The sequence below is a fragment of the Astatotilapia calliptera genome, chromosome 17 (genome assembly GCF_964374335.1).
Source record: "Astatotilapia calliptera chromosome 17, fAstCal68.1, whole genome shotgun sequence".
NCBI lineage: Eukaryota > Metazoa > Chordata > Actinopteri > Cichliformes > Cichlidae > Astatotilapia > Astatotilapia calliptera.
Genome location: NC_137438.1, coordinates 4,247,749 through 4,273,144, shown reverse-complemented (window position 1 = coordinate 4,273,144; position 25,396 = coordinate 4,247,749). Strand labels below are relative to the sequence as shown.

General features: G+C 41.1%; 1 protein-coding gene across 5 annotated transcripts in view; it reads right to left on the bottom strand.

Moving 5' to 3' along the window:
• The window catches only part of nav3 (neuron navigator 3), a 181,930-nt gene that overhangs the window by 7,120 nt on the left and 149,414 nt on the right, over positions 1 to 25,396 (bottom strand). For 2 of the 5 annotated variants that reach the window (XM_026148159.2, XM_026148172.2), the window contains 21 exons: positions 24,400 to 24,825; positions 23,648 to 23,689; positions 20,990 to 21,147; positions 20,529 to 20,723; positions 20,097 to 20,149; positions 17,764 to 17,787; positions 16,555 to 16,578; positions 16,268 to 16,345; positions 12,396 to 12,479; positions 11,231 to 11,342; positions 10,860 to 10,984; positions 8,049 to 8,072; positions 7,419 to 7,585; positions 7,114 to 7,200; positions 6,142 to 6,295; positions 3,021 to 3,207; positions 1,803 to 1,900; positions 1,612 to 1,707; positions 1,200 to 1,368; positions 800 to 1,035; positions 209 to 363 (listed from right to left, as the gene is read on the bottom strand). In XM_026148159.2, coding sequence (XP_026003944.1) covers positions 209 to 363; positions 800 to 1,035; positions 1,200 to 1,368; positions 1,612 to 1,707; positions 1,803 to 1,900; positions 3,021 to 3,207; positions 6,142 to 6,295; positions 7,114 to 7,200; positions 7,419 to 7,585; positions 8,049 to 8,072; positions 10,860 to 10,984; positions 11,231 to 11,342; positions 12,396 to 12,479; positions 16,268 to 16,345; positions 16,555 to 16,578; positions 17,764 to 17,787; positions 20,097 to 20,149; positions 20,529 to 20,723; positions 20,990 to 21,147; positions 23,648 to 23,689; positions 24,400 to 24,825 — 2,694 coding nt within the window. The remainder of the gene's footprint in view (positions 1 to 208; positions 364 to 799; positions 1,036 to 1,199; positions 1,369 to 1,611; positions 1,708 to 1,802; positions 1,901 to 3,020; positions 3,208 to 6,141; positions 6,296 to 7,113; positions 7,201 to 7,418; positions 7,586 to 8,048; positions 8,073 to 10,859; positions 10,985 to 11,230; positions 11,343 to 12,395; positions 12,480 to 16,267; positions 16,346 to 16,554; positions 16,579 to 17,763; positions 17,788 to 20,096; positions 20,150 to 20,528; positions 20,724 to 20,989; positions 21,148 to 23,647; positions 23,690 to 24,399; positions 24,826 to 25,396) is intronic. The other 3 variants (XM_026148160.2, XM_026148163.2, XM_026148164.2) reach the window with 3 other exon arrangements.

The window sequence follows — 25,396 nt, the reverse complement described above, 5'->3', positions numbered from 1 at the left end:
CTATTAAAGGTTTTTTCTTCCCATATTTGAATCCAGCTTTCAAGAACAGAAGCTGAACAGACTAAAAATGCTGAGAGGCAAAACTTGTGACATCTGAATTTAGGCTGTGAAAATAAAATGGACTTGACCTGACTAGAGCTGTGAGCGACAGTAGGACTTGTCCCTGCAAGGCGTTTCAGCATAGAGGAGAGGAAAGTTTCTGGCTCACCATTTGTGATACTTGCAGTTGAGAAAGCCATTGAAAATGTCGCTGAGGGAGCCGATATGGTGGAGGTTGTCCAGGATGACCACAGTGGGGAGCTCTGTGTCCGTGTCCTCAGAGTTACACTGCTCAGCCAGGGTTGATAGGTACTGACGCAGGTCCTGTGTAGAACAAAAATATTAATTCATTTGTGATATAACACTAATTGGACAATTTTTAAATGCAATGTAACAAGTCCTCATATTTCTGTATAAAATCCATATGACATGCGCCACTATCAAATCTGTATGTAATAGCCTTTCTACCCTTCTGGATAAACTTTTATGCTTAAATTATGAATTATAATGACTTGTGACTGGTCAGAAACAGCATTCAGTAAACGCAGCAAAAATGGAGCAGGCATTGATGACAACAGATTGATGGGGTCAGTATGAAAGGAGGAGGTGGGCAGCAACAGTGGACAGGCTAAAGCAGCTTAAATAGTGCTACCTATATCAGTTTTTCCTGATAGGCAGGTAGCTGATCTGCCACAATCGTGACTGAGCTTGACTTTGTAGCCTTGATAAGCTAAAAAAAAAAAAATCTTGTTCTTCATACCTTGCTGGAATTCTGGTCGACATTAAAGCTGGCCACATTGTGCTCCGTCACTTCCTGCCCCATGTGGGAAATGATGTACTCAGCCAGTTTGGCAGCCAGAAAGGATTTACCGGTGCCACTGGGTCCTGAGAGGATGATCCGACGGTGCTCCATCAACAGGTTGAGATATCGCTGGATGATGGGCTTCGGGATGAGAGTGTCAAACACGAGACTGTCTATGCTGTTCTCCTTAACACCTGTAATGAACAAGGAAGGAAAGAGGAAAGGAAAATGTGAATATTATACAGCAGACTGGAAAATGAGGCTCAAGTTTACGTTATTGTTACCAGGTCTGCATATTTTCTGCATTGCATTACTACAAAATCTATAATCCACAAATAAAACGTCCCAGCTGACTCACCTTTAAGGTTGACCTTGATGATGTTGTTGCCACCCACCAGGTAGCCGCAGGGCAGCAGCTCAGGCACTTCAGAGGCGTGGGAGCGAATCACCTCACCCATCCTGTAGCAGACAATGCTGTCTGAGCTGAGACCCAGGCTGGTCAGAGGATCCACGCGGAACACATACTCCTGCAGCGAGGGTGAACAGTGGAACTTTAACAACTGCACAATCAGCCAAGTTTACAAATCTCTCTGTGTTGTGAGGGCTTTTTTTTTTTAAGTCATTTAAATATGAAATCAACGATGACAACAGGAGCTTTAATTTGCACAGATTCATTACTGAGATGATTTATTACACAAGCTAGTCCTCTTACAAACTACAGCAAGCTCAGTAAGGAACATCTGTCATGTGGACAAATGATTTCTGCTTACTTTAAAGAGGCGTCGGATAACCCCATCCAGGACATCCCACTTGGTTTTCCCACTCACACCTATAGACCCAATCAGGTACTCCTGGCTTTGTGTACCCTGAGGAGTTACATACATGTATTACATATAGCAATATAGCCTAGAACCTCTCAGAGTTTAATACAGTGGTTTTCCTGGAGGAATCATTCACAAACCTTGGTGATATTTGGCCCACTGCTGATGGTAACCACTATTCGCACACTGCGGCCCTCTTTGCGTAGGTTGCCCTCATAGCTGTCATCGAGGAGAATATCTGAAAATAGACCTTAATGTTAGAAGGAAAAACCAGCTTGAATCCGTCAGAATAAACACACTCTTGCTCTGCCTGCCAAAAAATATAGCTAGAAACACACAGACTCCAAAGTAAAATGCAGCTATCTTTAATGTGATAATTACATTTAGTCGGGGTTCTCATACACTGATTTTTAGGAAGTGCACAGAATGATAATGTATGAGCAGAAATGAAAGGCGAGTAAAGAAATGAGAAATCGTTCAGTGGAATGAGCTCATTTGAGTGTTTCTAGCCGAAGAATTGTTCATCCATTCACGAAGGATGTGACAGAAGAGTGGGATGATGTGACTTTTGCCACACTATTAACAGCTCCCCTCCTAAGTCTCATTCGTTCTCTTTTTTCTCAGGTTCCATTTTGGCGAGAGGAAGGGGGTACTTTGTATTCGGCTGGCTACCCTTGGCAGAGGGCTCTGTGCTCGGGTGATAACAGCCCACTGGCCCACTTGCCTTCCCATATGTCGCTGCTCTTGGCTCACCGGACGTTCAGGTAATGAGAGGCTAGGTCATCAGAGGGGGCCGTGCCTTCTAAGTTAATTACAGTCCAAGTGAGAGGGACAAAGTTTTCCAGCTCTCAAAAGGGGCAGGCCTGAAGAGATTGAAGAGTGTTTATGTAATAGGTCCTGCTTGGCTGCAAACCCCCACAGCAGGGAGGGGCAGATATTTCATCATTTTAATGCAGCTCATCCGGATCATTTCTCTCCACAAACACAATTCTCTGGCATTTATTGAGGCAAGTATGAAGAGAGCTAATCCAACTTGATGCTGCACAAAAACACGAATTACTGCAGACTATAAACGATGTCCTTCAGCATCACCAGACACACAACTCCTACACTTACTTCTCAGATGAGAAGTATGAATACAACCTTGATGATGAATACAACCTTTCTGAAAGAAGTGCCTTTTATAATCAAAAAACATATCTAGTTGTATGCTTTGTCTTGACTGTGAAAATCCTTTTTGTTTCTTTTTTTCCAGTTATCCACCCTCCCACTGCATTCACTGCCCAGAACAAACTGCTGGGTGCAATGCTGCTACACAGAGACACCTCAGATCGACGGGCTGCAGAAACTGAGCTCACCTGACATGATGGTGTCTGTGATGTTGAGGTTATTGAGGGACAGCCCCAAGGACTGACGTGAGGAGGATGAGGAGGTGCTAGAGGTCTCAGAGGGTGGCCGGGCTGTCTTCACGGGTGTGGCTGTCGGTGTTGCGTTACCGCTGGACTTCAGACGATCATTTTCTGCTTTCAGCGTCTCAATCTCATTCTGTGTGTTGCAAATAAAGAAAATCATAGCAAATCTAACAGAAACTGCTTTTAAAGACACTGACTGATAGGCTCCTCCAACAGCAGATGGTCATTTCCTGCATTGTTGTTATTCTGAATCAGTATCACTGGAATTATAGGCTGTAGGCAGCTTTTTGATCTTCGAGCCTTCTTTGTACTGAAGATTAAGTCTCAGATAAGGAATTGGACATGATCCCCATCTGACAGGGAAACTATACGCAGCCCACATTCAGAGGCATCCACTTAACTGAGACACAGGATATTCTTTAATATGTGTTCCTTTGAAAATTTGAAAGTCACAGCATCTGTGTACACTATGCTTTAAAAGGATGATTTCATTACACTGCATCAGGAGTACTGGAATAAATAATGGGAGTTTGTTTTCATGGAGAAACTCCCCTTTTTAAAAATTCAGCTTCATGGAAAAGTAAACAACACCTTCATGAGGTGTTTTCCCCTCGAGAACCTAACTTTATCAACAGATATTTGATAGGAGTCTGTTTGCAGTACGTTAGAGGCTATGCTGGGTTGCAGGTAAAGATTAGTGGAAAGCAGAAGAGAAATGCTTTGGCTCACCGACAAACTCAAAATCATCGACTATCATCTGAGAGCTATTTAGCTTTTATCAGCTTTTTACTTTATCTGCATTCATAGCTGGACAGCAAACAACGACCGGTGGAACAGGAAGTCTTGGCCTTGGCCATCCTCTGTTCTCTGATGATTATCAGAGAACAGAGGATGGCTTTCCAGACTGCTTAAAAATAGAATGACTGTTTTTTGATGATTAGTGCCTGTTTGGAGGCTGCTGGAAGTTTTTGCATTTCCCAAAGTTTATATCCTAATAGGACTTGATGTAATGGTTGGACTTTTCTGATTTAAGCTTACCTTCTTTCTTGCATAGCATTAGATGAAAACAACTAGTACCACGATCAAGTACCAATAGCAGTTTTCTGTTGCAGGTAGTGGAGGGTAAGTCATGCGGAGTATTTCTCAGTGTTGTTTACCTTGATGCAGATGTCTGGAAGGTGTGCTCCTCACAAACTAGAGTGAGATTTTGCAATCTGCATCTAATTTCAACTCACCATGCTCATTGCTGTTTGCACTATTCCTCCCTCCAACATTTTAACACTTGTCTGCTGACCAAATAACAGATTATGCTTTAACAGCAAGACATGTTTGGTTTGCATTGGCAGGAAGTTAACACACCTCTCACCTCTCACTGGAAGAAAATCAATTAACAGCAATATGTGCTCATTTTAATGTCAGTGTTTTGCCCATCTCCAGTGGCTCCCTGTGGCCACTTTACTTTTTTTTAATTCTCCTGAACTTTAACAGCAGTTAAAGCAGATTTAATCAGATTTCAATTATTTAAAAAAAAATAATTAGCAATTGAAGGAAAAAGCAGGTTGAATTCACAGCCAGACTGTTGGCTCGCTGACATGCCTGATATTAAAATGCAACTGGATGATTTCTTTTTTACTTTTAGTATTATTAAAATTATTATCCAAGTAAGATACTTGGATTTTAATTCATTTGCACAAAGACAGGTAAAATTCAAAATGTCAACATTTTAAGAGTAGGTATAACAGATATAATCACTTCATTCTATTTCTACAATTTCATAATGTCTGTATTAATGTTTTGTGACTCTATGCAGATTGTTGTTGGTGAAAAACTGCCAAAAAATGGCTCTGCTGTTACTAAAGCTTGCAGACCCCAGTACTAGGAGCTGAAAAATAAGACATCAAGCACAAAACCTGAAAGTTTGTTGTTTTCACTTCATCACTTAAATCACTTTAAGCATATTTGCACTGCACAAGACATAATGTGGATTGCACAACACTGGTCACTATATTCTTCATTTCCAGTTAATACTTGTACAGCTGCTGTTATTGTGTGTGTATATATATATATATATATATATATATATATATATATATATATATATATGTATATATACATTCTTATATAGTTCTATTGTGTATTTTGTTGTACAGTTAATTTATATTTTATTCCTTCCTAGTTAAATTTACCCTTTTTAATTTTTCATATTTATTTCCTATCTTATTAAAGCCTTTTCCTTTTTATTTCTTTAGGTCACGAGCAGTTGTCTAAGCATTTCACTGCATATCGTACTGTGTATGACTGTGTACGTGACAAATAAAATTTGAATTTGAATTTAATTATATCGTCCTACATGCTGTTATGAAGGACTGCAGCATCACTTTGCACAATGTGGTGAAAAAGCACTGACAGAGGTAACTGAATGAAACTGGGCCAAAGTAGGCGGAGTTAGCAGTGAGTCAGCTTAGCTTAAAAAAGGCTGAAAGTCGAGGGAAAGCCTGGCTTCCAGGTCAAGACAGCCAAGTGTACAAATGAAAGAAATGAGAGACAATTTCTTCATCAGTGGGCAGAGCCAGGACAGACATAATATGAAGCTATACTAATTTGCTGCAAGTTCCAGCTACACATTAACCACACTGACAGTTCTATTGTGCCTCTCATTTTACTCTTGGCCCGAAGGCAAAGAAGTTTAAATGTCATTACGGTCATTGACAGTTTCATTTTCATTCTGGATTATGAAGCTGCAGTACATTTAAGATAAGATAAGATAACCTTTATTAGTCCCACACATGGGAAATTTGTTTTGTTACAGCAGAAAGTGGACAGTGCAAAGTTATATAGCAAAAATGAGAGAACATTACCTGGGTTACACATTTTAAACAACACCATAAAATAGAATTTAATAGCTAAAGAGTGAGAGCACTAGGTGACTTGTTATGTTGTGAAAGGATATTCATATTTTTCACTACAATGACCCCTGGCAAGCTGATAGCTGTGCATGCTGATGCAGCTTGAGCTCAAATATAAATCGACACAGTTCAGCATTGACCTGGGTTTAGTTTAAGCTCACCTGCATGCGGTTCATGGCCTCTCGGATCTGGTCCAGGTGATGGGCAGAGCTAAGTGCCTCCAGGCGGATGTCCGTCAACTTGAGCTCCTTCTCCCTCAGCTCGTTCTTCAGCTGGAGGATGATTTCTGCCTCAGCCTCAGTGCATTCACATAGCCTGAAAGTGGGTTCACACACAGGGAGTAGGAGGGCTCACCTTTAGGGTTATACCAAGCACGTACACCAAGTCTGGAGAATGTGCACTTTCAGGGGGAACAAGAAAGCTGAAGTTCAAGCTGAGTCAGTCTGGGCTGGTATCACATGGGTGAACAAGGAACGTTAAGCACTTGGTACAGCAAATCCTTCCCATTGATACTACAGTACTTTATTTTAGCAATCTTACAGGAAAAGAAATATTGCAATATGTGTAGGATGTTTATGCCAGAATTTATGACAGCCATGCAGCATACCGGTTGCTCTTTTCTTTATTTAACATTAATGTTTAGTCTGAAATGTAAGCGATCATTTTCAGAGTAAACTAAAAAGGCTGATGTGGTGTTGTCATAATGACAGAGATTCAGCTGTTTTCGTAATCAGCAGGCAGATATTAAAAAAGTCGACATGTAAAAATGCTTTGTTTGCTAAGTCAGAAACCTCCACATGCCGAGACTATAAGAGTTAAGATACCACGCATGCCAGGTTATCTTAACCCAAACAATACCTGGCATGACTGTGATATATATTTATATATCTATATATAAATAGATATATTGACCTTTTGTAGTAAGATGCAGACAATTTTTTCTGACATGTCTGACAAAACAAGAACAGTTTTCTTTCCATTCTGCTACTTTTCCATAACCGAGAACTGGACAATTTTAAGGTCCTGGTTCAGTTTGTGTCCCGGAGCAAAGCGCTAATATGGAGAAGAACGCCACACAAACACAAACCACTGCAAACACACTCCCAGGGAGCATGCCACTCAGTGCCTGTTACCGAGATCTGTGCTTGTAGACCACATAACCATTTAGCTTTTTCTTTGCCGTCCAAATGGGGGAAGACTTGCTATCGCAAACGCACTTGCTACAGTAGGTAGAGAAATAGTAAAGAAATAATGAAACAGAGTGGTTGGATGAAAGAGAAAAGAAAAGTGAAGTGAGGGTCAGAAACAATTACATATTCAGAGAAGAAAAAGAAATGAGACAAGTGTGTATTTCAGTTATTATAGATCGTAGATACGGCAGAAGACAATGTCTCATGTGAATAGAACTGTGAGAGTGAATGAGTATACATTTACTCACTCTGTGGTGGAGGGTGAAGAGCGCAGCGTGGCGATACTGCCTTGCCTGTTGTCGTGCTGCAGTTTGGGTGAGGAAGGCAGAGAGTCGGTCATCTCCTCCATCTCATCGTGGGCTGACTGCGATTTGGTTTTCTTCTTGCTGAACGCCTGCTTGAAGGAGCTTCGTAACTGCAACACACATAACACAAACACACAGGGGCAGAAACATCAGTACCGGCCGTGCTAACCTCCTCAGTCATATCATGTCAGTTCATATTAACCCTGATGATATTGCATCCTGTCAGGAAGTTACTCCGTGCTGTTTCCAAGCAATGGGCACTGTCTGGTTTAGGTAAAAAGGCAAGAAGCAAGACCATAAGTACAGATGAGAATGGGGGGGGGGGGCAGGCGTTTTTAATGTTCCTAAAAATTTTGGGATGAACAGGCAGTCAAAATGAGGAGGGGCGGAGGAAAAGGAGGGGGGAGGAGAAACAATGGGGGAAAGGGGAAGGTCGCTGTATCCATGCCGACGTTCTCAGAAAAAGGAGGAGGTTGCTCTAAGAGGGGGAGAAGGCAGGGCAAACGTAGGAGCAAAGGAAGTGAAGATGAGGAATCACTGCACACAAACGAAGACACTCTGGGAACCACTGACCTGAGCCGGGAGGGAATCGGCCACCTGAAGATGCAAAACACACCCAACATTAAGCCACGCAAACACACACCCCTGCTCTGCAGGAGACTGAGTGTTGATTAAAGCTAACTGCTGCAAATATCACTGTTTTACTGGAGACATTCCAGTTACTGCTGTTGCTAGAATGGTAATAATCGTGATGAATGTTATTACAGTTGCGTTCCCTTTGGTAGGAGGAGAGCATTTCTGCAAGCATGCTCAGTGTTTGATCACCGCTGCCTGAGGTGATCTGAGGTGACAAATAAACTTGTCTGAATACGGGACAGTTTAGATCTCAAGTCAATAAAACCAACATTTTACAAAGCAAAGAGTTCAGGACGCAACATGAAGTCAGCACAATGATGCACAACACAAAATATGCAACATTTTACAACACTGACACTCATAAGACTGATATTGAAATGCTAATTATTTGCAGCTTAGGTTATGAGTTGAAATTCATGGTTGTAATTGCAGCTACATGATAATATGCAACTTCATCCTTCACCTTGCCACCCTGCAAGCCTGATGTGTGGTTTTTGTCTTTGCTTTTCATTCACTAACCTCAATTCAACTCTGTCCTCCACCCATCATACACCCAGGAAGAATTTATGCAAATGAATAATTAATTGCTGCTGAAATAAGGAAACGGCTGGTATTCATGAGGCTGGCTTGATGTTGACATGTCAGGCTTGGTGGGGAACTTTTACACTGTTAGTATGCATTTCATTTCAAGGGCATGTGTTTTGCATTGCAGCAGAGACTGGAGAATGGCTCTAGTTTGTGTGCTCCTTGGCTGAGACAGAACTTCTAATATGTCATCTCTCTCACTCAGGGGACTGCAGCAAATCGCAGCTCTCAGCCAGGGATGCTGAGTAGCTTGTACAGCAACCAGCAAAATTAGCACAGATAGAGCAGAGAAAGGGGAAAAGGCTTTATGGCTTTGGATGTTTTGGGAAAATGTATATATACATTTGTCAATTGAAGGAAAACTGCTTTAAACATACATCTGAGACTAGGATTTAACTTCAGTTCAAGATGCATTTTAGACATGTGAGTCAGCAAACACTCAGTTTCCTTTTTATTCCCCCAACATGCTCTGTAGGAGGAATAAAGCTATATGCCATGCTGTTTTACACCTCCAAGCTTGACCAAGTCCAATTGTGTAACTGAGGGATTAAGAGCTTTTCTCAAAAGCACTTTGACAGGAAATTTCGAAGAGTGTTTCTCTTCTATCCAAAATTGGAAATTTAACAAGCACTCCTCTAACCTCTGGGCAGAAACTCGACTTTTTTCAGGCTGAACCTCTGTGTACATGACATTGGTGGCCTCTGCTTCTTTTCCAACCTCATCTGCATGTTAGACTAAATATGAATTTCCAAGTGTTTCTCAAACAGTGACTGCAGTGTGGTTCATTATGCTTGATCCTCTTTTAGGTCAAGATGCCTTCAAGACTTTGCTGCACACTCTGCATACTCAATCCTCGGAGGAATCTCAACTCAAATATGACTAAATATTAGATTTTTGATCTACATGGTGACTTGATCACACGTATCAAACCAGTTAATCACAGACTGATTCAGTCATGTAAGGCAGCAAACACCCACTTTACACTAAAGAAGGAATGATTGGGCATAAAAAAAATCAGAGCATTAAAAACATGGATTGGCATTTTGGGGCAGAAATGATCCATTTGCTTTTGATTTGATGAGCAAATAACGACTAAATAATGCAAGTTCTTCTGAGCTCATGCAGGTATAGTTAATGCATTCTTCTTGTAGGAATGTGGATGATTTTTAGTGAGAGCAACAGTACAATCACATTTATTTGATAGAGCTGCAAAAATATCTTTTCTTTATGCAAATAAGACATTTAATCTCTTAATGTGGGCATATAAAGCACATCTAAAATAGCTTCAATGCCACTGAATAATGTATATGTATCTAGGGGATTTTTTACCAAATCCACCTCCAACAATGTCTGGATATTTTCATGTGAAAATATAAAGCATCTGTTGGTTGCAGCAAATGAATGCAAGCCAGAAATTAAAAGACACCTGCATATATAGCATAATCTCAAAATACCCAAAACAGGCAGCTGAAAGTATTTTGAATGGTGCTCATGGCCATTGATCAGTGGTCATAACAGTTTGCATATTAATGATCAAGGAACCGACCTCCCAGCCCATTGTTCGAAGACCATTGCTAGTTTCAGTCATTATGCAAATGCACTGTTTATAAGATTGGGGAAACCTGCCGAGTGGGAGAAATGACGAAACCGAAAACGCTGCGCCCAGATGAACAGAATCAACCTTTTGGGGCTTTGGTTAAGAAGTACTCAGTTCCACCCCTCTCTTATATTTTGCCTTAAAAATTAAGCTCAAGGTCCAAAAGTGCAGTTCATTGTATGAGCAGTTGAGGCTGTCCCCCAAACAATCAATCCCAATAGAAAGGCATGTTTAAGGCATAGTACAACAAGTGCTTTAAGTCTTTCTAGCTAACCTTCTGTTCATGAGTACAAGTATGTTTTACTAAGGGTGCAGCCACTTTTACTGTTAGATTTTCTAGCAGATTTTTGTGTCTGTGCGATACACTCGTAAAGCGAATGGATGTAGCTTGTTAGTAAGAACTCAGATTACACCACGCTCCCAACCAAAAATCAGGGTGCTATGTCCTTTCATGATGAGTCTTTGAGAAGAGCCACTGTTAGCCACTGGAACTATGGAAGGTTTGAGGTCTGGTTTTGAAATGTGATTTTACTCTGAAGCTTTAGTGTTTTTATCTTTTCACCTACCCAGCTCTTCTTCTTCTTCTTTTTGTCTTCGGCATCCTTGCCCAAGCTGCCCATACTGGAATGACTGGCTGCGCTGTTAATACTGGACATACTTTCAGAAGAGTGCTGCCGTCTAATCCTCAGATCTGGAAAGAACAGACAAAGCTTTCTTTAGTGCAAAGAATGTTTAGGTGAACAGTGTCACTACATTTATTGGTTGATACTGGTTCTTATTTAAAGTGCTGCAGGAATTGTTTCTTTCAATCTGACTCACACAGCACAAAAATCTGTAAATAACAGGGGTTCAATTACCTATGGAGCCAGTTGCGCTAAATGTTCATCCACTTATCAAAACATCATTTAATTTTGTCTCCTGCCAGCCTGCTCATTACCTTTGTCAAGGTGGTTTGGGCCATTGAGTGCCACCTGGATAGCTGTTTGGGCGTCTGTGTTCTGGGTCTTCAGCATTTCTATCGTCTCCCTCAACTCTGCCAACTCGGACTCCTTTAGTCAGAAAAAAAGAGAGAGAACAGGAGGTGCTGTTTTATTTTTTATTTATAAAGACAGAAATCTCTGTAGTCTAAATAAAACAGACTTTCCAAATCCAAAATCAGTGATCAGACCAGGTTATTTTTAAAAAGGATGAGGAACCCAAAAATGTTGGAATCGTCCCCTTAGTTACATTACTGAGAGCAGATTCTTAAATTTGGCATTGAGGTAGCTGTGTGTGTGTTTGTGTGTGCGTATGGATGTGTGTGTGTGTGTGTGTGTGTGTGTGTGTGTGTGTGTGTGTGTGTGTGTGGGGAGGGGTACATTTTGAGAAATACAGTAGATTTGCCCCAAAGCCAGCACCACCTGCTTAGAATAAGAAGAATACTGGACCAGATAAAGGGAGACTCCTACTCTGTCTTTCCCCAAAACTCACTGAGGGCTGCAGATAGGGTTTTCACTTTAATTAAAAGTTAGGATGGCCTTGTTTGACAAAGGCAGCTCACCCATCTCAGTCTCCTTTAATTTATAAAGGATTAAAAAGCAGCCAGGGCTTGTCAGCTATGTGTGCATGTATATGTGAACAGAGGGGAGCATTCTTCATTTGTGGTAGGGGTATGCCTAAGAACATATTGCTGCTGCTGTGATGAGTTTTAGTTCTTTTCAAGCTCTTTTGAAGTCCTAGAGAAAAAAATAGCTGCGGGCAAAAAATGATGACGGAAAGACCGCTTTAAACAGATTTTTGTTATTAAACTGGATACTTTTACTTACATATAAAGCACTGAAGTTTGAATCCTAAGCATGTCAAAAGACTTTGGTTAAGGTTAAGAGCACTGCTAGAGAAAAACTTTACCAAGTAAACTCCTTCAGCAGAAAACTTTTCACGAGTCGAGAATTGAGCCTTTAATATATTTTTATTATGTCACAGTGACCAACCTCTGACTTGATACTTCCCACTGAAATTATTCAGTGCCACACAGTTTCACGTTTCTAATCATTTCTCCTCTTTGTAGTCTCTTTTGAAGATGCCACACAGTGTATTTTAAATTCAAGAATAAGCTCTTGTACCTTTTGCTCGGCTGTCATGGTGAGGCTCTGCAGGCGGCAGGTCATGTTACTCAGACTCTTCTCAAAGGCTGCCACCAGGTGAGCCTACAGACACAGGAAGACAAGCAAACTTAATCCTCGCTTTTACTTTTTTTACATGCTTTGGCTCACTATTTATGTTTTTCTTATGCAAATCGAAAATCCAGATTCAAAAAGAGAAAGCACTGAAGTAAATAAAACACACACACACACACACACACACACACACACACACACACGCACACACACACAAGCCCCAACACATTCTGTATGCAAAACTACAAAAGTAAATCTCAGAACTGAGTTCAATATGAAATTTGACTTTTCTCGGTCAATACAATAAACGCAATTTCTACTTGGCCATTTATAAATTAACATTAAAATGTTTTTAAAACCCCTGTTGAAAAAAAGAGCTCTGACAGAGAATCATCTGGTGCGTTTTGATAACTTTGAAGTGAGTTTTCGCTTGATGACTGCGGACAGAAAAAAGCTTGGTGTGGAAATTTTATTTGCCCACGAGTCTGAAGGCTTTGGCTGTGCCGTCCTGAGGAGGTTTGAAGAGGGAGCACTGTATTACTTCACTGCTGCATCCAACTGCTGTGAATTAAACACCGTGGACGCCAAAGATGTCTCTCTCAGCTAATTAGAATAAGAACGCATTGATACCTGAAAGATGGTCAATGTTTGGCAACGTCATGCCATCTGCTCTGCGGGAATCATGGTTTTGTGTGTGTGCGTGTGTGGATTTGGTTGTGCATGTGTTTTATCTATATGTGTTTATAGGGATGTCTGGTGAAGCCTTATGTTCATCAAGGCTGCATGTACTTTTGTGTGTATTCGTTTGTGTGTGTGCTGTTCGTTCATTCTCCCGTTCTAAGCAAGACACAACCGAGTCACCTGTCAAGCCTGGTGTGTCACAGAGAGGTGGGAAGCATGCCCAGACAAATCTACACACAGATACGCACACACAAACACCCAAGTGCATTTATACACTTTCATTTACCGAATTCAGCAGCATTTGTTCTTGATCTTGCCCTCTAACAGTTGTGACAAAATCAGAAAAGTCCTCATCTTTCTATGCCTATGACGACATTTGGCCCATCCAAGTCCATAAATAGACACGTGCACGGAGTAGCACCCTGTGCTGCCTCTTCCACTCTGTGTCCCTGGCTAAATCAGCGTAGGTCTTGACCTTTAGAAATGCCAACTGTTCCGACACATCCCTCTAACTCCACATCTCTTTCCAACTCCACCTGTGAGGCTCCAACTCATCAACCCCCAGCCCACCTGTCAGCTCTGAGGGAGGCACCAATCAAACTCTCCTGCATCCCAGGGCTGAACCATCTGTCCTGTTCTGGAGGCTTGAGCCAGATAGTGTTTTCTGACCCTTGTCCTGATCCTGGGGTCTCAGGTAAAGGTTGACAGTAGGCCAAATCAGAGAACTAGATGATGAGAAAGTCTTTAAAGTCACAGCTACTTGATGCCACCTCTGACGATGTACACAACATCTCGAGGGTGTTATATGTTACCAACGACACAGAGTCACGACTACTGTGTTCAAAGCCAGCAACTACTGCTGGGCTACATCCTACACTGTAGTACAGTACAAAAACAAGGGCAGGTGACGAAAGGAGGAGGCCCAAAGTCAGGAAGGAGGAAAAGGAAAGGAATACGAACAGGAAATATTGGGGAGGGTTGACTCTTTTTTTAAGCTGAGCAGAAAGGAGAAAAAAGGAGAGGGAAGAAGGTCAGGCTGACAAAGTGAAGGGTGAGAAGAGGGGGGGGGGGGGGACTGGGGGAGGAGGGTTGCTTGTATGAACTCTTAAACCCAGTATGTCAGCCAAGACAGGAAAACCAATCTCCTTCATGGTTGAAAGAAAATACTGACTAATACTTTTGCCCCCTAGTCCCTTTAGCAGGATGGGGTGTCAGTTTTGCTAATTCTGGTCTATTTTGCTCCAATACAACCAAAAATATTTAGTGTATCAAAATGATGGCAAGGCTAGGTGTGTTTCTAAAAGCAGTGGTGAGACAGTATGAGAACACTGACTGTGTCTTAGCATAATATATATTTTATAAGATCAACATTCAATTTCCTGCACAAACCCAAGAAAAATAATAATAATCGTTAGTGCAGCGGCAAAGCAAATGTAATAGGATCACGATAAGATGACCTCAGTCACGGCACATTTCCTCTCTGGTCCTCTTTTATAAATTGTGTGGATGAAATGAAAAAGCACCACGCCAGTGAGCGATGACACGGAAAGACGACACCTTCCCCATGGAGCTTTAAAATGTATCTTTTGCCTTCATCATGACTTTGTTATTGTTAAACTGTTGTCAAAGGAATGTAAGATTCTGTAAGATTTCTCTGTCAGCTGGGGAAAAAATTCTTTGACATTTTGAAAGCCACACACAAATGTAAATGACCTTTTATTTCACACCAAAGCTGAACAGAATTAACAAATAAATAGCTACATTTTATAAGTGATTTTAAAAACTTCTTCCTAAGGCACTGACATTAAAAAAAAACAACTTTTTACTTTTATTTGCACATCAAAGAGTTCTTATATTTGCTACCAGTGACAATGTGTAGGCTTTTATACACCTATAAATATATATATAAATATACACTCTCATACACGTGAGAGTGTGGGCAGTAACAGAGATGATAAAAAAAACCCGTCTGTGGCAGGTCTTGAGTACATCACAATGAGATTTGGACTGTGGGTGGAGAGTATCTGAGGACTCCTGAGGTTGATATTGCCACAGTTACACTCCCCACTGGGAGGATGAGATGAGCTTAGAACACTAGCAACCCACCATGCTATCATGTAGATGTAGTGTGATGCACTTCTAGCATATGTCACTAGTGTATGTGGGTTTCTCTTGTCTGTGCTTACATATGACTTGGTTATGACACTAGTTGCATATTACACTGCTATTTAATTTCAAGACGTGGAGGATCCACAGTGCAACTCGTCACCTATAAATTTTAAGTGCTCCTGCGAATAAACTGCATCAGAAAGTACATTTGTATAAAATGTAATCTCAGCTACATTTATTACATCCACCCATCATGTCATAAATAAGTAACATGACTTCCCAACACTTCTTTGTACCAAAAACAGCAAAGCAAAGGGTTTTGCATCAGCTATTGTGCACAACTAGTCAACTATCATCAGGAAAGACTGAAATATAATGCTCTTTTAAATATCTGTGAATCGTTTTTGCCTTTTTCCACACTCTGCCTTCAGTTTCAGCTTTGCACAACTCTGTGATCAAAGAAGAGGACTGAAGCGAGCAACCTGACTGCTTCCACGCACGATCAGACACTTGGCATTGATGGTAGGGAGGTGGAGTCAGATGCTGAAGTCAGTCTAACTAAATCTCCACAACGACTTTGTCTTTGGGTTGAAGGTCTCTGCATCTGTTTCACCCACGCATGACGCACTTGTGTCGAGATTCACTTATCCTCATCTCCCTGTTCTCTTTCTTCAGCCATCTATCTCTATTCTATTCTCTCTGCTTGATTGAATTCGGGAGAGGCTCTTTGCTGAAAACCCACCAGCTGAGACAAAAGCAGAGAGACAATCCTCGCTGTATGAGACACACGAGCACACGCAAGGAAAAGCTCTAACCAGGGACAAGAAAACAGACACAAACCTACAAACAGGCAAAAGCAAATACACACATGAGGGCTTCAAACACACAGCAAAGGATTTAGAGGGTGTCTTAAAGATTTGTATTCCTCCTTCAATAAGCAGCGCTTCCCATAAAAGCTCTCTGACAGCAGGTTATCGTGCAAATGTTCAGGCTGTTTTGACGGCACCTTTTGAAGTAAATAAACTCACGTTGGCAGCCAGCTGAGATGTCAGAGTCGCCACCTTCTCCTGAGAGGCGTCCAGCTCCCGACGCAGCTTTCTGATTTGCTGGTTGGGAAGGAAAAACGAAATGTGAACATTCGGTTAATGCGCCTAAAAACCATAAAGAAAGTAAGACTGATTGTGATGTAAACACGATGTGAATTTGCAACTCCCATGGTGATAACTCTGATGTAAAAAGAAAACTGTGCAGGCACATGGGAAACTGTTTAAAAAGACACTGGAGTGAAGTGTGAACATAAAGTGTGGGGGATTACCGTGGAATTTTGGACTGTTTGGCCCTTGATTGAAAAGAAAAGAGTAAAAATTAACGCTATGTTGCATGCCTCCATCAAATAGCAAGTCCTGATGTGGCTGGAGAGACAGAGGTTATCAACAAGCCACAGCAATGTTCTTTTCATGGTTTCCGCAGCAAAGTGAGGAAATGGAGACATTTATGCCTGAGATGGTTCAAAAAGTTTTTGCAAATACCTGAAATTCATACTTATATAATTCACAACAGCAAGACGTCTCAGTTTAGCAAGGCGGACAGCTCAGTGCAAGAATGCAAGAACAGTTTTCTGGATTATCATATGATAAGATTAGCTGTATATTTTTATTCAGTCACTCAAAAATATAATGTCTTTTTTATTATTTGTTTTGAATTCTAAATGTGTTTAGATTTACTGCACAGTCACTGTAGTCCACAACTGTTAGTTTGCACAGAGTGAGCTGTCCCGGAATACTAAACTCCACTTATCTGGCAGGGTTAAAACAAACACTGCAGTGTATTTGCGATCACTGTTTGACCCAAAGTTACGCTTAAAGCACATGTAGAGACAAAAGGGATGAAAGTCAAACCATAAAACTGGAAAATCAAAGTAGAATCAGTGATAAACTGAATAGGCTTTTTGAACAAGAGCCAAAGGTCAGGGCATGGATCCCATTACAGAGTAAGTGTTTGTAATGAGTTAACAATAAGCTATGCAGAATAGTAAGGATGTGTAGATATTTATGATCTAGATGAAATCAATGCATGATTAGATAAAGCAATGCGACATAGAGCTAAAATAATTGATTGCAGAATTTACTTTTATTTATTCACAAAACACTCTTTTGTTTAGTTCAGAGATCAAATAGATATCACTGTTTGTGCTTTGATTGACATGCACAGATTGTCTCTGAATACAGACGCTGTGCAGCACAAAGACATTCAGACACAGAAATCAGCCAACAGGGACATGCACGTGACATCTTAGACTAAATCCCACACAAAATCAAATCAAATGGGTCAAAAGTAACCTTTAGGGATGCACAGCAAGACACAAGGCACTCGAACCTTCACCCACACCACAGAGCTGCTCAGTGGCTGTACCGAGCAGTTTCAAAGCATCGGTGGCTCTAACTATAAGCCTGTTTAGCTGAAAGCTGATAAGGAGAAGCATACATGCAAACAGAAAGATGGACACAATGTTAGCCGCCCTTACCTCTGAGTGAGCTTTTTCCTCTGTCTGTAAGAATCAAGCAAACACAGTTTAGAAACATTTGATCGCTGCTCTGGGGAGATGTGTTCCATCAGTAAAAGCACCAAAAGCAAAGAAAAGGGTCATTTTAATTAAAAGTAGATTAAAATGACAGAAAATGTAAAAAATTAAAGAGGAAATGGTTTATGTACAGAATGACTCAACCTGATGGAAAACTTTGTAAACAAAACCATCTCCATCGTTCATCTGAACGTTTACTTTGCAAATTGCTAGCGCAGTCTGAAACGGGCAGACGTGTGTGGTAATCGATTCCTCTTGCTACAACTAATCCCCCACCTCACTGAATCCGAGAGTCGAGCACTGCATGTGCTATTACTGCAGAATCTAAATTGTCAAGAATTTGTTACTTCAGACAAATGCTGTCACAGAAACTTGCCATGTCTTCTACAAAAATAGAGAGGAAAAGGGAAAGACTGAATGCTACGTAACATCACTGATAGGAGAGGACGGAAAAGATGTTCACCCTTCAAATTAAAAAATAAAGATGATTTCAGTTTTATTTTATTTTTGTATGCAAACATATGAAGTTTGGAGCTCAACAGAAAAAATGTTTGAAACAGTCTGAAGATCAATCTTGTTTCAAATACTGGCAGCTAGGGATGGGTATCTGAAGGTTTTATCTTCAGAAACCCATCCCTTTGTCACCGGTTTTATCCAATACCGGTGACAAACTAGTACTTTTGAAACGGTGCTGAACCGTTGAACACAAACTTTGTCCAAAAACCTCTTATGTTTAGCTGTTTTTGTGTAAAAAGTTAACAATGTTAGGCTTTTCTGCAGCTATAGGGCATATATGGTATCACTCTTGGCTGGAAGCAGTGCTTAAACAATGGAAAAAACAAACTTTGTCCAAAAGCCTCTCATGTTTAACTGTTTTCCACTTTTTCTTTGGTCATTTTAGCCTTTTTGGCCTACTCAACGTAAATTACACACGAACAACATCAAGCTTCACACACAGAGAAGAACGGCTGCTGCCGCCATCATCATCCGTCATCATTTCTGCTACACTGGCAGGGCTAGGGGCCAGGACTCTACTCTTCTGGTTCTTGGGGGACGTTGCTAACTCCGGGTCCGATAACAGGCACCACACCCGCAGTAGATGTGCCCGGTGTGAGCTCTTGCAGCAAAGCTATCAAATACGGTGCATTTCTCGGCTTTTAAAAAACCGCTATGCGTCGCCAGGTGTTTCATTAGATTTGATGCTTTAGGGTGATACTGTGCAAAGGAGGTTATCCTTTGCACAGTATCACCTTAAAGCACTTGTTGCAGGCTGCTGAGTTTGCTGTGGAGTACAGCCAGACTTTTGCCCGCTTCGCCTTGGGGATTTTTAATCTGTAGCTCTGCTCTAAAAGATCGTACGTACCTGGGCCCGCCTACTATCCTTGGAAACGTAAAATGATGGAATCCAAAGTGTCTGACATCTCAGGAAAAAAAAAGCACCGAAATAAAGCACCAAAATGTGCGCTGCTTTTCGGTCTGGTTACTACCGTTTATGTCAGAACGATACCGGTACCCATCCCTACTGGCAGCTGCCAGTGTTACCCCTCAGCCTGCATGTAGATGCACCTATGGCATCACTTTGAAAGTCCTAGATGACATCCTCCTTGATGTATTGTGTTCACAGGATGTGAGTTCACTGAATTTGGAACTCAAATTTTCAGTAGATGCACCAATGGTATCAATTTCAAAACACATCATCATACGTCGCCTTGATCTCAGGTTATCGCATTCACAAACTTCAGTGTCCACGCTATTCATCCAACTCCCTGGTGGGGTGATGACAAAAGGATTTTAAGTGTGCCTTATAGTGTGGAAAATACGTTATACAGAAGAAAAGAATAGATCGCGATATATATCGTTACCGCACATGCTTCAAATTATATCGCGATATGAATTTTAGGCCATATCGCCCAGCCCTAGTGGCGTCTTCTTAAAGGCTAGAAGCCAAAAGAGAAAGGCAGAGAAGATGCTAAACTGCTTTTGCCAACTTCAAAATGCTCTATGTGAGTGGAGGAAGGCATCAATTAGGACTGAAAAAAATATTGTCACCCCGTCCTGGTAAATATTTGCAAATAGTTACAGTCAATTCCTTTTTCTGAAAATCCTTCTGAACACAGTGATTCAGTAATTATTTATATTACAATATAGAAATTGACATGTTTGTATGGAATGCTATTACTACAGAAAAAAATAATAGAAGTGAAATCTCAGATATATTGCTATGGTTAGGGTTTTTTTCTCAGTAGGGATTTCTGTCACACTTCTTAGATACTTACCGCAGAATACAGTGACGACGTGCTGGAAACCAAAGACAGTGAGGAGCCATGGACTGTAAGACACAGAGTAAACAAAGACTTTTAAGGTAAAACGTGGATATTTGTCCTTTAACTGTCTTCACCTTGTGACTCAGTTTGCAATACTTATATTATTAGAAATTATTTGGCTGATTGGTCAGCAGCTCTTATGCTTACTTATTCAGAAAATGTAAAGTGAAAAATTGCAATCAGTTGTGGGACTAAAAAAAAAAACAATTTAAAATGCTGACCAGAACAGAGACCTATCAGCAATGCTGGTATCAAAGCACTTGATAGCTGGTGGGACTTTGCTTTGTTGAAAGTGACAGTAAAAACTGTTTTCGCTGTTTTAGCTTTTTTGTGAGGAATTGGGTTTGTTCTGGACAGTCCGTCGAGAATGAGTGTGTGTCTCACCTTCATCAGTGCTGTCTCTGAAGGACCCAGAGCGGCTGATGGCACGTGGTCGTTCCTCCAGAGAGGTTGCGCTGCCACCCAGTGGGTGACCCTCTCCATACAGGTCAAAGGAGTCCTGGGTGGGGATACTGTTGGAGCGGCTCATGCTGCTGCTGCCTGGTGGCAGGTTATACTGACTGATGTTGGTGGGGCTCACTGCACAGAGCAAAACATATACATCTACCATGTTATATTTTCACGTGCGTTTCAGTCATCAATCATTCATGCAGGCACTAAAAACCTACTTATAACAAGTTGTTAAATAATAATCACCTCAGATTATTTATTTATGCACTGAAGAATGCTTTAATTAATTACAGATCATATCACAAGGATCCTTTTTGTGCTCATATGTCTATCATAGCCTTTGTTGATACGATATACACATTTTAGGCACAATAGGTTTTTTCCTTTTGACTCACAGAGGTTGGAGTAGTGGTATTTTCCTGTGGTGGTGCAAGAGGCTCCAGGAGGAGACAGAGGGGACTGGCTGCCAGTATCCTGAAGACCTCCTGTTGAATGGGACCTCAACCACTCCTTCCCTTCTTCATGAGATGTCTGCCTGGAGGAGGTAGGGTATCTGAAACCCACAAAACACAGTTTAAACTCAAGGCAAGACATTACTTTTTAGTAATGAACTTTATTACTTAAAAGTTCAAGTGATGAAGACGTGTAAACTAATGAAGCTACACAGTAGAAGGATGTGAGCAGATGGCATAAAAATATTAAAAACCATACCACACAGAAGTGGATGTGCATGCATCTACACGCATGCAGTCATTTATGTATAATAACTATATATATTCACAACACACACACACACACACACACACACACACACACACACACACACACACACACACACACACACACACACACACACACACACACACACTACTCAGGCTTAAAGCTGCCAAACACACAGACTCTGCTGTTGATCTCCTCTCTCCCAAACTCTAAAGTAATTCAGCAGCAGAAGCCCCCCTTATCGCACACATGACAATCGGCCATATTTAATCCTCTGAGGATGATAATTGAGTTTGCACTCATCTCTTTTCAGCGGCTTCTTCCTTCCAACGCCCCCATTACTACGCTTGTCACATCTGACCCTGCTCTAGTCCTGTGTCTGTGCTCGCTTTTCTCTCCAGCAGCAATTGGGCGTCTAAGATTGCACTGAGTGCTGTCAGACTGCAGCTGGAGTTGAAATGGAACAGACTGAAATATCCAAGGGTCAGTGTTTGAGTCGGTATACTTAGTGCTAATATAATCACAACCAATCCGCTTATTTACAGCGTATGACTAAAGGAGGCAAATCTATTAATCTAAGCTCCCCATGTAGAAAGTCTACAGTTTATAAAAGAGCTATTTGGCATGTTTAAGATGAAAACAGATTGCCATTGCCAATAAAAACGTTAAAGTGAACACTGCAGACCGCACTGAGGCAAAAAAGGCAAAAGCGTCGTGCGAGATCAGATGGTTTTAGGCTCCATATAGCACGAGCGTCAAATGCTCGAAAAATGAAAGAACACCCAGCATGCCCCATCCGACACCTCTCCAGCAGTACTCTATAATTGGCTGGAAAGGCTGTTCCCTGTATCAGTTGTGCCACTGTGATGAATAGGTCATGGTGCTTCAGTTTCCGTCCACTCAGTTACAGCTAAATTCAAAACATTCATTCTATACTCGCCTCAGCTAACAGAGCAAATGTTATCGGAAAGTTTAAGCCATTTTTGGAAGCCGAGAAAGAACTCAGTGGCTGCGTTTGCCACATTTCTAACTTTGCATGAGATGAGTGTAGGATTAGGATGAGCACAGAGAAGCAGACAAGCAGACAGATGGAAAAACACACTGCTCCCTCATCATCCCAGATAGCATTCATAGTATGTTAGAGATTTTTTTTTTTATGCATCAATTCAAAGAAGTCAAAATCTAATTTGAGCTCCAGAGTTTGTTACATAATTGCATGATAAACAGAAGGGAAAAAACTCTAAAAGTTGAAAGAGAAAAAATCCACAACTAGACTCAAATATGAGTTCCCTATATATTTAGTCAAATGTAAACAGACTGTATGTGAAAAGATGGACATAGTTTATTGGGCTAAAAAAAGGAGGTTTTCAAACGACATTATTCCTAGGCAGCGGGGGTTGACTCCTCAAGATGAAAACAAGACTGTGGGAAAACAATGCTTGTGACCTCAATAAACATTTTCCTGGTGAGTTAGGCTCTGTAGTTTAAAGTCTTAATAAACACAACAGGATATTCATTTGTAAATTATGGATGATAAAGCAGGTCATGCTTTATTAGTGTCTCAAGGGAATTAACCATCCATTTAGGTGAGATTATGGTGGCGATGTTTGCTTTTTATCAACAGCCTTTGATCAGTGCTTGACTTAAGTGCTAATATAATCAGAACCAATCTGCTTGTATCACTAAAGGAGTCACACACTGTAAATCTGCAGTTCATAAAAGAGCTATTAAGCATACTTAGGATGTAAACAGATGGTGTAAACATAAATGTTTACGCTCATTTTTTTTTTAATATCGACTCTCAGTTTTTATTTAATCTTCAAAAAGTTTTTATTGAGCAGTAGTTTTTCATTGACCCACATCCTTATCAAACCTGTGTACTTTATCATTATCACCTCAGCCTAATTATACATAATTCTGAACATGAACTGATGGAGAGTGGTTGAAAAACTAGTTAATAATTTTTATCGATTCATTTATCTAATAATTTAAAGCAGGGGTGTCCAACTCCAGGCCTCAAGGGTCGGTGTCCTGCAGGTTTTAGATATCACCCTGGGTCAACACACCTGAATCAAATGATTCGTTCATCACCATTTAGCCATTTAGGTCATTTACCCATTTAAATCAGCTGCCACCGCCTTTGAGGCTTGGAGTTGGACACCCCTGCTTTAAAGTAAATATTTTACTGTTTATTGATGACTTTTACCTGGGAAACACTGCTATGGATTGTGCAAATAATGACACATGAAAAACAACACGGAAAGCCTGACATTAGAATGCAGATGCATGTATGCATGTGATCTACATGGAATGTGGCTGCAAATGTGTTGTACCTCAGTCCTTTTTTGGGAAGTGTGTTTCTGTCAAGTGGCATGCTGTTAAAACACAGAGGATGAGCAAATTAGATGAACACCTGTAAACATTTGTTTTGTGATACACAAGAAAAAGAACTGGTCACATTTTACAAACTTGACTTTTGACATACACAAAGATGCACACAATGGAAAATCCATTAAGACATTACTAATGCACCTCAGTGCAAAAGACTACGTGGATAAAACAGGCAGAATTGAGATTGTTTCATTTTTGAGACAGCTGAACTAGTGAGGGGAAATAAATGTGTTTGCTGCTTCTATGCTCTATGATGTAATTCATGCAAAGTGTGTGGACAAAAAAATGGAAAGGCCTTTATAGAGGCTACACGTAGGAATGGGTGTCAGAAATGATCTACTGTGGTATTTTTTCTGTCATGGCTTTGGACTGTGAAACTATCAGGACTGTTAAATGTCTTTAATGCTAATTGCTATCCTTATAGTACTTTGAGACAATAACTACTGATTGAACTAGCAGATATGTGAAATTTAGGAGTAGAGGAGGTATTATTTATTTATTTTCTATAGTATCAAAACCATGCCAGAAAAAGAAACTTAAATTGAACCAAACTGTTTTGTGAATGAATGATTTCTTTCTGTTATTCATCTGTATTGTATGTCTACATCTTAGGATAGGGAGATAAACGTTTTGTCTCTGTTCTCAAATGAAACAATGAATACGATTCTTCCCAATCGTATTCCCTGTTACTCACCCCTCAGACAGGGTGGACTTGACACTGCCGGTTCGTGTAACCTTGGGCCCATGGTGGCCCAGCGGCATATCAATGGACTCAGAGCTGGTGTGCAGACTGGTCATGCTTTGGCAGCTCAGTGTGTCCTTGCTGCCAGCAGATGAGCTACAGGCAGGCCAGGGCCGAGCGTTGGAGGGCAGGGAGAGGCCAGAGGCTGGGCTGGAGGCCGGGGAGTCGGTGCACATGTCTGGGGTTTTACCATACAGAGGGCTGCTGCCACCGCTCAGGCCGCCAGCGCTGCCCAGGCTCCCAGTGCCAGAGGAAGGCGAGTCCAGACTGGCTTGTCTCGCCAGTGTGCCGTGCGGGCTGCCCAGTATTGAGGGGCACTTGCCAGAGTCGGGCGTGCCAGGAGAGCTGGCCTTGCTGCTAGCTTTGGTACCAAACAATCTGAGGGCAGAGAGGTGGGTGCAATCATTTAGAAATGCTCAAAAGACAAGTGATGAGCATCTGCAAGATCCTTACTGGAAAATTTAAGGACTCTGGTATACTTCGGGTGTGACAAGTGCAGTGATCTCACTGGTCAAACATTACAAAGAAAACTACTACAATGGTCACAAGAAACCCATTTTAGGATAGTGGAAAGCAGCTTTTATAAACATCCCCTTGCTTTGCTGTAGCAACAACTTTATATAACAGATAAAAAATATTAAGCACATTTTACAATACATTTCTCCCTGGCAGCGAACTCGACCTCGGCTAGATGTGAACTCTCAGTGATTTACACTGACACATCTGCTTTCACAGCTTCGCCGTTTCAACCCTGTGACTTTAAATAACCTAATCTGTTAGGCCACTCAACCCTGTTTGCCTTCTGCATATGCTCAGGCAGCCTGCTACTCTGCTTGTGCCTGTCCCACTCTGTCACCGCAATCACACAATATATAGGTGACACACTCTGGGGGGAAGAAAAAAAGCTATGACATGCAGATGAAACGTGTTGGCTTGACAGATTGGATGG